Raw genomic sequence first — 13,630 nt, 5'->3', positions numbered from 1 at the left:
TCAGACGCATCTGCATTCACCAAATTGTGTGTGGTTATCCTTAGACGTATTCTCCATACTTATGCATAGGGAATTGCTGATATGTTGCCAAATGTTTCTTCTAGATTACATTTTCTTCTGAAAAATGAGCCAATATTTATTTTACATACCGATCCTGGAGTTGTAACAAAATGAAACCAAAATATTTAGGCCGACTTCATTCAGTGTCCAGAAAAATGGATTTCCGTGATATGCGAAATATCTAACGAGGCCACCTACTTTGCGTATTTTAATAAAATATATACAAAAAAATATTATAATTGTGTGCACTTTCAACTGTAGGGGGGGTTACCCTATTAGGGTGTGGTACCTGGCCGTAAACTCGTCATACTTGGCAGGTGTTCGCCATAATCACTCAAAGGAAGTTCCTAATTAGCTTTGGACCGGTGTGGGTTTATTATGGGTAAAGTCAAGCCTATAAGAGGTCTGCTACTGCAGGTGCATAATTCGATTGAGAATGCTTTGCCTACTGTGCAGTTACTTCAGTACGTGGAGAGCAGGGATATTTGTGTGTGTGTGTGTGTGTGTGTGTGTTTGTTTGTTTGTTTGTGCGCGCGAGACATCAGAGAGCGTGTAAGCACTTTTAATGTTTGTAAGCACTTTTAATGTTGGCCTCATGTAAATTAAACATTTTGTAATCCTTTAACATTCCCCTTGTTTTAAAAATTATATTGCACTCTTTCCCAGAATAAATAAGGCATTTACACAACTGCATGTGGCTACACTGCACCTGTAAGGTTTACCATATTTTCCATAGTATGTAGGACGGTAGTCCCACTGTCATTGATCGGATTATGATAAGCAGTCATTTCTGAATACCATCTAGGGTAACTTGTACCAATTGGAGCAACTGGTTTCAATACATCTGCTGCTCCAAATACATAGAAGCTAGAACTTTTAGAGATCATATGAATAAACAAAGACTGGTATCTTCTCTTATAAGACACAAATGTACGTCACTTTTCAGCATGGGACAACAACACCACATCTCACATATCTGATTGAAGCAATACATCCTCTTACGCACGAGGTGAGACAAGTGAATTCAATGTAAACCATTGGGGGTAAATGGTGTCATCCTGTCGATGCTAATCTCTTCCTCACAGTCGTCCAAGTCACAAACGGAGTCGGTGCCATTTTCATTGTTGTGAGTTAGCTGTGATATCCTGTCAAACGTGTCCTCGTGCTCAATGCATTCCACTACGTTGGGGATCATATTGACGTAGGCGTTCACGATTTCTTTATGGACAAGTGTGTCCTGGTTGTAGGAGACCAACTCGTTGCTAATATTCACAGTTTCAACTGGTGTGCTGGAGCAGAAATTACGACAACCCAGCAGACTGGCAAATGCTTTTCTGAACTCTGCGTTAAAAGCGTAAATAATAGGATTCATGGATGAATTAGTCCAGCCAAACCACACAAAGACGTCAAATGTTGTCTCGCTGACGCACGGGAGACTTGCATCTTGGTCAGTCTGTGGTTTGTCACAGAATGGAACTATGCAGTTCAAAATAAAAAAAGGTAACCAACAACACACAAAAACACCCATAATGATCGATAACGTTTTTAAAACTTTGGTTTCCCTTTTAATAGACGTTTTCAATGTATTGTGGTGTTGGCACTCGAGTCTGTTGGTCCTGCAACTTGTGGCGTGCTCTGCCGCGCGCTCTAGGGACGCTATAGTCCTGATTTGGATCTGAGCAATCCGATAGATTCTCGTGTACGTCACAATCATAATTGCTACGGGTATGTAGAAACTTATTAAAGATGACGATATGGCGTATTCTCTGTTGAGGCTAGAGTCACAGTTTTCCTCTACTTGACCCAGGGAGGCGTTATGCGCTCTGACTCTTTCGTCTTCGCTGGCTTTGTGCCAGTTCAGTTGGACGGGTATGAATGAAATGAGAACAGACAAAGTCCACGTGACGCTTATCATCACAAAGGCAACTCGTTGGGTCATTTTTCTCTCGTAGCGGAACGGACTTGATATGGCCCAGTATCTATCCACGCTGATAATGCAGAGGTTGAGGATAGACGCAGTTGAGCACATAATGTCAAACGCCACCCAGTAATTACAAAAAGTGCCAAATGGCCAATACCCCGCCACCTCAGCCACAGCTTTCCATGGCATCACCAGAATTGCAACGAATAAATCCGACACAGCCAAAGAAACGATGAAAATGTTGGTCACTTTACTTCGTAATTGCCGAATTCGTAGCACGGCAGAGCACACCATAAGGTTTCCCAGCAGTGTCCATAGGATGAGCAGTGAGAGCAAACAGCCCGTCACTGTCCGGATGACCAGTTCCTTTCCACCGTCGGATGTTCCCTCCGATTCGGTCGAGTTCCACATAATCTCCCCAAGAGATAACGGAACGGAGTGGTTCTTATGCACTGAGTTGTATTTCGCAGGGTTCTCTGTGTCCTCTCAGGTGGAAAGCCAGTCCATAGCGCCATGCGCGTCTGAGGACGCAGTACTAACCAACTCACGGTGCTCTGTCGTCCCTTCGTCAGCCATTCTATTTGAAATAAATATACAAACAAAGGATTTGAGATTGCTTAGTGAATTTGCAACAAATGTGTTGCATCCACGCTGAACCGAACTGGGTGTTCGGTGCGCCAAAAGATTGAAGCGCGTTGGCGACCGCATGTTATTACCTCGCGTGTCGTCTGACCTGCCTTGCCAAAGTAAGACAGCAGCACTGACACTGTTGGTCGAGGCTATTTTGAGTTCGTGAGCGCTTTGAGAAGGGAGGGAGTCCCCTGAGCCAACACACACACACACACACACACACACACACACACACACACACACACACACACACACACACACACACACACACACACACACACACACACACACACACACACACACACACACACACACACACACACACACACACCTCCGTTGTGGAAACACGCACTACATGAATTGAGTTTCTACTCCTCTAGCTAGAAAGATACCAATGAGCATTCTATTTGGATTCTATTTTTGGATTAGGTTGCACACTCCAGTTGTAGGTTCCTGTTCTTCAAAAGCAACAATTACATTTGCAAAATGTAGGCCTGAGTGAATGTTTTTTTAAATGTTAATCTCTACTTTTCTATAAACAGTGAAAAAATATGGAGCATTTCATTGCTGTGGGGATAATGAATAGTAATATCCAGGGGTGCTGTCAGTGGTGCTGAAATTGCACATGAGACAACTCTCCCTCAGGAATGCGAATTTTACGCACGATACTTATTATAGAATGAGCCTTTTGTGGATGGAATTGTATTGTTAATTGACGTTGTTTGTGTGAAAACAAACATTGCATATAAGTCATACATTTATTAAGGTCATCACTAGACTACGTTGTGAGCTATTGATAGTACAGCTCTCTCCAAATTATGCACAACACGTTTGGAGTGAGCGTGATGTTTTCAGTTTAATTTCAACTTCAGGCTAGACATCCACTTTCACACTTGACGTGAAAGTAGAAACACAATAACTCAGTGCACTCAGTGCAACATCTGCAGTTGCAGTGTATCCTCTCTTGCGTTGGCAGATTCCGTCTATTAAACGTCATCTTTATTTTTAGGCGTGTCAACAACATGCCTGTCAAATCGATCTGATGCTCCATCTACATAATCTCTCAGCGTCCTGCAAAATTCCGTCGAGTAAAATCTAGGATATGTTATGTCGAATTCTGACATGATTTACTTCATTCATTCGTGGGAATTTGTGCATACGATGATCAGTCTTTTTTTTAACTGACTTTCACCTTCCTTGAATATAGTGAGTGAGCGTTTACCAAACAAAAGAGATTTGTCAGCCCCTGTGCCCAACCCGCACAGTGTCAATCAATGACAAAGATGTATACAAATTGAACATTTTAATGTTAACTATTTATAATAGGCTAGCATATGCTTATCTATAGAGCATGAATTATATTCAGATAATACTCTGCATTTGAAATGATGATTGACATAATTCAGAAAATAAATAGGCTATATACCAATCATTTGTAAAACCCCTAGGGAATATAGTCACACGGTTTTGAAATTATTTAGCCATTTCATACCAACAAACAATGGGACTAGGCTAACTGACAACAATGGGTGATCGCAACATTTTAGATTCGCTGACCTTTATTGAAGAGTTGAATACAAAGATAATATAGCACGCTTGGAATTGGGCAACAACCTTTGCAATGTATCTGATTCCGAGGTTTTACGCACTAACGCATAGTCCGCTAGAAAGTTAACATTTGTCGCCACCACGTGGCCAGCTATTCCATCAAGACGACATTTTAGCAACTTAGAAAATGGTCACAAAAATTCTAATAATTAGCAGGATCAATTGAGACTGGGGGTGAGAACTTTAGGCCTATATTCCCAGAGTTCTATAACGAGGCAAATTGATTCATCTTGTTTCCAAAAATATGGTTTTAACTCTTGCGGAAAGAAGATAGCTTCTGCTATTTGAGCATTGCGCTATGCTACATAGGCCTATGTGCTCTGATGAAGGGGTCCACAGTGAATTGATGAACTTTTAGCTAACATGCAAAGAGAGACCAGGGTCCCCTACCAGCAGTGGGTTATAGGACCCATGCATGTACATATGTTTTATTTGAGTTATATCTTCATAACTTCACTGTAGATAATAGACCGAATGTATGTAATTTCTTTTAACTTAAAATGTCAGTTTCACAATAATTTTTATTACAGAGCCAGGAGCCTTTATGTACATTCACTTTAATCTACGTTCAGATATGTACACAGGGAGGATATAGTATTGGTGCAGGTTTACCAATAAGCATTGACCACAGATTGGCACGTACAACTGAAAACAAGTACAGTAGTTAGCACCAATGTAGAACTCACAGTTTTCTGATAGTCCCTACAGCCTAAATATGTTGTCCAAAAATGAACCATACAGTAGCACTACATTTCACTAATTCATCACAAAATCGATCAACAACATCACAGGTTAAGATTATTGTCAACGCTTACTTTTCAAAAACTACATCAATCAAGATATTTGGTTCAGTTTCAGGGTTGTTTCAGTTTAAAACAACATATTTGCTTTTTGGAAAATGCATGTCAGTCAATACAGTATATACTGATCTGTGCAAATATTGTATTGTTTCCCTTTTCAATAACATAATAACCGCCCTATTCTTCTGCTGTTTACCAAAACAGTGGCAGGGTGGAACACTTTGGTGTTGTTTGAACTGCAGATTGTCCCTTTAAAATGCAGAGTGCATACTTAGTCTCTTCACCAACATTATGGATTGGGAGAGCAAATGGGGCACGGTGGCCAGTTTACGGACACTTTCAATGGAGATTCTCCATTGAGCATTTGTTTTAGTCCAGAACTAGGCTTAATATGGGTCCAGGGAATACATCAGTGTGGATTGGAGCACGCTTCACACACTCCCAGGCGGTTTCTTAGTGAAATTGAGTTCCATAACAATTATTGAAATGTTAAATATATTTAAGGAAACCACATTTCAGGTTCATTAGAAGAAGAAAAAATATAACTAAAAGAAAAGGAGAGCTACTAGCATTAAAGATCAGTCAACACTGTACAGCATTCAACTGAATGTGTATGTCATCAAATATACACGGAATGATGTCAACAAGTCATGATTGAGGACAGTCAATACAATGAGACGTTTGCGAAAGATTGTGAGAACTACAGTCCAGTGTTCATTTGTTGGAGATTCTGAGAACTACAGTCCAATATTACACCGAAGAGCAATCAAAGTCTAGCGCCGCCCTATACTACAGTACATGTAGGACTCTAGAATGTGGCCAGCCAAGTAGTTCAAGTGTTGGACACAGAAGTATTGAGTTTCCTGTGTATTTTTCTGACCACTGAGAACATCCTCCATGACACTGTGCATTTGAAATATGCATAAAAATGGCAACACACACACAAAAAAAAACAACCTTTAAGGCTTTTACAGTTGCACCTCATCTTTACAATCCATAGTACAGTTCTTATGTGACGTTGAATAATCGAGACCGAGAGAGCTTCTTTGGCTTCTCTGTGATGTTGGAGTACTGCTGCAAACACAGTGGTGTGTGTGATATCAGCACAACCGGGGATGAGGCCCACTAGTCTCACCATGATACGGGATTTGAAAAATGAATGTGGCATGGCTTTTCGATATAAGTTGTTTCACTGCACCATCTACTTTCATCGTGTATCATCACTTATCATGCTCCACTCTCATGATGCATTCATACATAGCCTGGCTTACATCTGTACTAGGTCTGAGAGACAACTCGACACTAAACTATTACATACGCGTTTTAATAACGCATTCAACAAAAATTTGATGAACATAAAAAGACAAACCCAAACACTTGTTATAACAGAGACCTAAATTCAAATGTCAATTTCACTTTTCAGTGCAGCAACACACAACAAAGCAAATACTATTTGAAATCTTTCAAAGACTTTGGCGTTTTGGGTGAGCCTCCGGGGGCGGGGGATCAGTTCTTGCACATTTGGGGCTATTCCATTGGTTACATTGTGCCAGGCCAGCTCAATCAAGCACAGCTAAAGTATTTGAAAGATTCCGAATACTATTTGAATCCAGGGTCTGATATCAATGTAATTTGTTGTTTATATCTGGTGCTACAAAATGTTTCCGAAGATGCATCGCTACAAGGGACATCTCATCTAGTATAATCCCCCTAAACTGACATGTTTCAATGCTTATTTAGAAGTCTAAAGTACATGACAAGAGCTCCTCCTGAAAGGTTGACCTGTGTTGCTATTAATTTCCTCTATGGAGCCCTTGGTGACAAGTGTTCTTGTGCATGTTGCGTCATCTCGTCGGTCCCTCTTTGTCTTGTCACACCCTTCGGAAGACTTCGAAGAGGGAGGCCACAGAGTGCATGCGGTAAAAGAGGTTCATGGGCACGGCAAAATTGAGAACTGTTGTCCATATGGTGAAGCCAAACGTCTCCTGCTCCAGGCCGTTGTCATACTGGGGTCTGCAGCCGAAGGCAGGAAGGATCCAGAGCTGCAGTGAGGAGATACCAAATAAGGTTAAACTTACCTTGTTGTTGTTGTTTTTTTTGTTTTGTTTTTTGTGTGTGGTGAATACGCCTTGTATTTTCATAAACTCACACACAATACATTTCCCTACTGGAACATTGCATTAAAGGTAGAGAATAAGAGTAGTTAGTAGGGTAAGAAATGGGGAATCCTATGTGTTTGAGAACTAGTTATGAGACAATAACATCAATGCTGATTATTGTCAATAAATAAATAATAAATCATAAGTAAAAAAAAAACAGCAAGCTTACTGAGATGTTGCACATGAAGAGGAAGACAGCGATGTTCTTCAGAATCTGCCTCTTCTTGCTCGGGGTCTCCGCCACGTTGCTCCCGGCGTGCAGGGGCACCGCCGAATGTTTCCGTGAGCTGAATGTTCCGTAAACCTGTCCGTTCTCCACCTGCTCGTTCTCCAGCGTGACACAGCCCTTGTCTGGGTTCTCGTACGCCCGGTTGATGATGCCGTTGTAGGGCGGAGCCAAGGAGGAGGTCACAGAGAAGATCTCCGGCACAGGCCCCGCCGCCTCAGCGTCCTCCCTCTCACCGTCCTCCCGCTGGCGGTAGAGGGACTCTATGATGAACAGGTTCTGGATGTACTTCTCCAGGACAATGAGCAGCGAGTACATCAGGTTGGTCCAGCGGTAGCTCGGGCTGCTGCTTGAGGCTGCCACAGCCACCACGCTGCACCAGGACATGAGCCAGGAGCCCACCGACGATCCGAATAGGATCTCTGTGTCCAGCGTCCGCGAGGGGTTCTTGGTGGTGTCCATGGGCATAGGGTCGGCACGGTATATGAGCAGACCCGTGGCCCCGGCCGAGCACATGAACACCAGCATGACGATGCCGTAGCAGTAGAACATTGCGATGGCCGACTCCCGGGTGTCCATCGACTCTTCCACGTGGATGATATAGACCACCAGCACGCCGATGGTGCTGGCCAGGGCGACAAGACCCAGGATGGGGCCGACAACCAGCCCCTGGGTCCTGGTAGCCGGCCTTTTCCGGTTGTACTGGAGGTTAATGCTGCGCCCTATGTTCTTCCACATGACGAAGAGCATTGCAGAGACAAAGATGTGGTACTCTATGTTGAAGGGGTATAGGTAATAGAGGCTGTTGGAGAACATGGAGCAGGCGCTGGTAGTGCAATTACAGTGAGGCTCCATATCCACTGAAACACATTAAAAAGAAACAATATCTTGTCAGTTTCAAGCACAGTGAAATCCCACTTCTGCAAACATAATGTACCTTACAAAACAGTGGCCTCCAGTTTGTGTATACAGGTAGACTACACAGAGGATGTAAACTCCTAAGTTATTCAAATATAACCAAATAAATTATGTATGGCAATAAAGTATATTTCAAAGTTTGTTTGCATGAAGCCAGTTGTTTTCTTTGTGTCTTATGTAACATAATTAATCAATTATTTGCCACCAGAGTCTAAAGCAACAATATACTTTAAATGGAGGTGGGAATTGACTTTAGAATTCAGATATTTACCAAATGAATTGGTCTGGACTTGAATTTAGAGAAAATGTCCTGTTTGGGCCTCCCAGCTCAATGTCCTAGTCATTTCAACTTTGACAATCCTTCATGTACCAGTGGGTGGTCTGATAAATATTCCCACAAACTGCTCTTCACATGTGTGATGAGGATCATCAGGTTGGTGGATCAAGTGTATCAGTCAACCTTCTGAACACCAAAATACACAATTCCACAAAATGGTATACAATGACTTCCAGTCTTTCCTCAAAATAATGCTTCCCTTTGTACTTGAAGCCCCTACCATTTGTACTACTCTTTCCTAGTGCTGCCCTCTAGAGACTGCTTTTAAACTCAACCCTGAAGCACCACTATCTCTACCCACTCACGACCCCCTCCCCAAAGGGTACCACTACGGCCCTGCTCTCTTTAATTAAAAAGGGAACAACAGCGGCACAGTCAGCCTCACAGTCGGCCGGATATGAGGGGGCCGGTGGAGCAGCCACGGCTTAAGATGTATCAGTTACTGTAATTGCAGCGCCCTCGGGAGCAGCCCGGCCTGGGACAAAGGCGTCTGAGGTCGCTAGAGCTGGGGGGGTGGGGGGGGTGGGGGGGTGGTGGGGGCCAGCGACCGTGCATGTCTCGTGAAACCGAAGAGAGAGGCGTTCGACACAAACAAGACCTGCCGGACTGCCTAATCCATCCCACCTTCCCCTCCAACCCCCCTCGCACCCCTGTCTTTCATCCAATGAAGTGAGCTTCTCAAGTGAACTATTGTCCTTTTTTCTTTGGGTACAAGCAGCCACTCGACCCCTGGTCCCCTTACCTATGGTGAGGTTTACATAGCCCAGGGAAGAGAGCCTTCTCTTGTGGTTGTTTAGGAAGTGCTCAGCCTCAGACATCACACCGTTGCACCACAGTAGCAGGTTGGTGAAGACTGCATGGATGACGCCAAATCTGAGGGAAACACACATGAAACAATATGATCTTACAATGACACTTTAAATTAGTACAATGTTTATAACAGGATAAATAAACTCATCAACTGTTTTATTGAATTGCACCAATGAAAAATGTACATGAGCAGAACCTAAACATACCTTAGGCTTGAGAGGCGTGCATGGGTTGTGACAATCTCAAAATACTGGTTTATTATATTTCACAATACCTTTCAAAGGTCTCGAAGGTCTTGATGACGTCCTTGATGTGAAACCAAAGGAAATGAACCTAAAACAAAACTCAAAAAATGATATTTGTATCACAGCACTGACAAGACACACTATATAATACATTTAAAAAATAAAATAAAAATTAAAACATTCCATTTCTGGTGAAGGCTTTCATTTGGACTGTGAAAATGAATCATCAGAATGTGAAGGCCATATCAAGCGACCTCTCAGCTGATGGATTACCTCTGCCTGTGCTACATTAGACTCCAATAACATGGACAATGACAGGATTATGTTGTACAGACAACTCTCTTTCTTGCCTGAGTAACAAAGCTTACATTATTCCACTTCAAGACAAAGCACTATACCTGTTCAAGTGGAATTTTGATACCATTACTCAATAACTTTTCAAACAGAGCAGCCAGCTTACCTGTAACACTTTACACATTTAAGATGACAAAATGGGGTTTATTCATGGTTTATAAGCTGTTAATTGTTACTTAGCCTCTGTACATTGCAATTGTAGGCTCTAATAATACATTGGTTTAAACTGTGTGCTTGTCATTTAGCTGCTTGGCAAATACTGAGCTTATATGGCTGCACTGTCAATAATGACAGTAATAATCAATAGAGCATTCACAAGCATATTATTAAAGCAAGCACCAAAATAACAATCTTTAAATGAATAATTAACCGTTTGTAAATTACAGACCACTTTCTAAATCCTTGAAAGTATAGGCCATAATGAAAAGCGTGATCAACTTAACATAGAATGGGGGTTGTATCTTACCTGTGCTATCGTGTGAGTTGCGTGGATGATAGGGTATACCCCTAGAACAGCCGACACGCATGATCGATAGCCCACAAAATAACCAATTCGGAAGGCATCCATGATCAACGAGAGGAGCGCAAGAAGAGTTAACCCACCTATATCAATGAAACATTCGTTATTATGGAGCTGCATGGAAACGGAAAACTATGCAAATGAACCTTTAATTGCTTTTGATGTCAATAAAATGTTTGAAAACCAAAAACAAATATATTCGGAAAATACGCCACATTTAGCTAGTTTTGAAAAGCATTAAACTATATAAAACATTGGAGATATAATATAATACCACGTTATTCCTATGGACTAATAACGACCTCGAGGTTAAATAAATACATTCGCAACACCATTTTACGTAAAGGAAAGACTAAATCTTCCAAACGTGCGTGTCAGCTTCACCTCTTATCCAACAGGTAGTAGCATGCACATCCTTTTCAGGCTGTAAGTTACTCTGCCTGTCTCTGCTCACGATGTACCATATCATCCATATCAGCTGGAGGATCATGAGGGTCGTGATAAACGACAACAGGTGCTCTTCCTTCACTGATGCGCCATGGTGCGCAATAGCCAGCATCAGCGACACGCCGATCAAAAGTAAGTTAGTCCCATACTGGCCGCTCAGGATCTCCGCGTTCTTCTGCGGATAGTCCTCAGTCAAACTGACTTTCAACTTGGTGAATATTTTCTTTTCTCGCTCTGAACTGGAGGACGAGGTAGTGGAACTGTGACTGTAGGACTTATTTAAACACATAAGATCAAGGCCTCCGTGCTCAACCATGGCGCCGAAATCTGTAACATTCGAGTCAGAAAGTAAGAGCAAAGTCAAAACTGTGCGCTATAAGTGCATTTGTGGAAGGCCACGCGCGCAACCTGTTGCAACAAGGCGGGGACGCAAATGGATAGGAACTGTGCCAATTGCATGTTGATTCAATCCAAAGACGGTCTCAATTGTTTCGCATGCTTTCAGTGTCCAGTTTCACAAACATGGTGTGTTTGATGTAACATATTGTCACCCTGGACCATTTAGCTGAAATTAGGCTACTTTATAGCGCATCATATACCCTCTAGCTGTGTGAATTCAGATTAATAGATTGAGTTTCAGCCATCGGTGACCGCCGTCCGTGGTCCGGTTGGACCTGTCACACGTTTTTTTGCTAAATTGGTGGACTAGTAGTGCCAACCTTTCACTTAATCTACATTAAAAAATAAGTGATCATGGGAATAACTTAATCCCCCAAAAGCTTTTTCGTCAACGGATCCTCGTTTCTATAGTCGTTGCCAACTAGCACTTCTATCCAAGTCTCTGAAATCCGTTTTGAGGGGTTATCCCGTGTAAGATAAAAAGAAAACGATATTTGTCAAACCACTTAGGCGAGGTATGGGGCTAAGAGTGTTCCCAACACTCCAAATGTGGTCGTACCCAACCGCCCCTCAGTCCAATAGTCCGTTAACGTGTACCTCCACTTGCCTTGTCATGGTTAAGAACTATGCTTTCCAAGAGTGAAAAAAACTGAATCGGATTTCAATGGTCGAATTTACAATGGCCCTTTTTGTAAATGGATTTGTTTAAGTAGGAGGACTCATCATCAGTGAGAATTCCCCCCTCCCCCCGAAATGAAATCGTCTTTGGCAACATCTAGAGCACTAAGGGGATTGTTTTTTTTATGTGAGGGGGATATAAGTAAAGTCAAAATTAACCTAGTCAACTTGTCGCCCCCCCCCCCCCCCCAAAACACATTTATCCAATGCATGATAACATACTGTATTGCATGCAATAGGCTATCAATGCGTGGTAGATAGTGACATTGGTACAGGTAGGAGTAATGGTTTAACAATGGGACCCATTATATTTCAATATCCTTCGGGAACTCTGGGAAAAAAAATCTGACCGGGAAACCCCTGACCTAGATGTTGTCCCGAGTGGTTTACACCTTTTACGCATGACTCCAAATTCCATTTGGTGCTTTTTATGTTGCCATAGCTGCAGTTTTATAGGCAGCAAATTATACTTTGACCAGGGTGCATTGAATAGTGCTTACAAGAGAGGCGTAAAACAAATACAGGTCCATGAAATAATGATCAATTAGCACATGAGATAGGTTGTCGCAGATCTATATCGAAACTCAATACTACTCTACATGCCTAATCAGAACTTCGTTTCCGTTGTTGTATTTACACTCATTGTTTTGATCATTGCAGTCAAAGCATCAGGAAATAAACTCGTGGACTCTCAGTTGAGGTGATCATCTGCGCAAACCTTTCTGAATCGGAATCCTAATCGGAGATGACACCATGCCGTTAATCATTGCTCTCGATTCCTATCAGTCAAGTAAACAAACATCCATTAAATGTTAATTCCATCAACCTGATTGATTCTGTTTCGGTGCATTTCAAATTGATTGGAGGCGGTCATTTTGACCAGTGGAGCGCGCGCGCATGCATGGTGGGGTTCCAACTTCCCTGTGCTCATATTAAACCAAAGATAGGCCTATTTAGGTTTGAAACTTCCCTTGGATCGACGGAGTCGGGTGTTTTCGATTCTAGGCCAGCAATAGTTGTTTATTACAGACCGATAATATGCAGGTAGACATTTACACTTGTACCCATATACAGGTTGAACATGGCAGTTTTGGACACTGATAAACTCCTAAATTGGAACACAGTGGCTGTACAGTAACATGCTAGAAATGACATCAAAGCTCAGGCTCTGCACGTCACAGCGCTGGATGGGTTTTAACTGACAGCAGTTCTGAACTTGAACACCGCATGCAACAAGAAGTTGCCCCCATCCCTCCCGCTAATTAAGCAACTTGAGCTACTTGTTTGTTGTCTGAATGAGGGACTAAATGTATTTTTAAAGATGAGACGTTGAGGATGATGACAAATACCACTATGATGTCACACAAGCAAGCCAAACACCCGAGCCCAAATGTGCACTACATGTTTCCATATGAAACTCATGGCATACAGTATCAACGTTTATGATCACTATGATGTACATAGTTATTTACGAGACGACATGGCGTCATACTCTGGGTTGTTCTGAACAGAATGAGC

At 42.3% G+C, this 13,630-nt stretch overlaps 2 protein-coding genes across 2 annotated transcripts; both read right to left on the bottom strand.

Moving 5' to 3' along the window:
* Window positions 1-640: 640 nt before the first annotated feature.
* LOC110493989 (D(1B) dopamine receptor-like) lies at window positions 641-2,705 on the bottom strand. The gene has a single exon (XM_021568635.2). The coding sequence runs from the start codon at window positions 2,390-2,392 to the stop codon at window positions 1,085-1,087; it is 1,308 nt and encodes a 435-aa protein (XP_021424310.2). The 5' UTR covers window positions 2,393-2,705; the 3' UTR covers window positions 641-1,084.
* Window positions 2,706-4,759: 2,054 nt separating this feature from the next.
* otop1 (otopetrin 1) lies at window positions 4,760-12,270 on the bottom strand. The gene is made up of 6 exons (XM_021568634.2): window positions 10,973-12,270; window positions 10,535-10,671; window positions 9,744-9,802; window positions 9,402-9,532; window positions 7,348-8,264; window positions 4,760-7,061 (listed from the first exon to the last, which is right to left on the bottom strand). Exons 1-6 carry the CDS (start codon window positions 11,349-11,351, stop codon window positions 6,891-6,893), a joined length of 1,794 nt encoding a protein of 597 aa, XP_021424309.1. The 5' UTR covers window positions 11,352-12,270; the 3' UTR covers window positions 4,760-6,890.
* Window positions 12,271-13,630: the final 1,360 nt, after the last annotated feature.

The sequence above is a fragment of the Oncorhynchus mykiss genome, chromosome 17 (genome assembly GCF_013265735.2).
Source record: "Oncorhynchus mykiss isolate Arlee chromosome 17, USDA_OmykA_1.1, whole genome shotgun sequence".
Lineage (NCBI taxonomy): Eukaryota > Metazoa > Chordata > Actinopteri > Salmoniformes > Salmonidae > Oncorhynchus > Oncorhynchus mykiss.
Note: the sequence above shows the minus strand (reverse complement) of the source record. Positions and strands in the feature narration are given on the sequence as shown.

Excerpts from the sequence above, each read along its gene's own strand:
- LOC110493989 (XM_021568635.2), bottom strand. The coding sequence starts at position 2,392 with ATGTGGAACTCGACCGAATCGGAGGGAACATCCGACGGTGGAAAGGAA.
- otop1 (XM_021568634.2), bottom strand. The coding sequence starts at position 11,351 with ATGGTTGAGCACGGAGGCCTTGATCTTATGTGTTTAAATAAGTCCTAC. Across the intron at positions 9,533-9,743 it reads ACCTTCGAGACCTTTGAAAG|ATTTGGCGTCATCCATGCAG; the intron begins GTATTGTGAAAT and ends TGTTTCCCTCAG. Across the intron at positions 7,062-7,347 it reads TCTTCATGTGCAACATCTCA|CTCTGGATCCTTCCTGCCTT; the intron begins GTAAGCTTGCTG and ends TCCTCACTGCAG.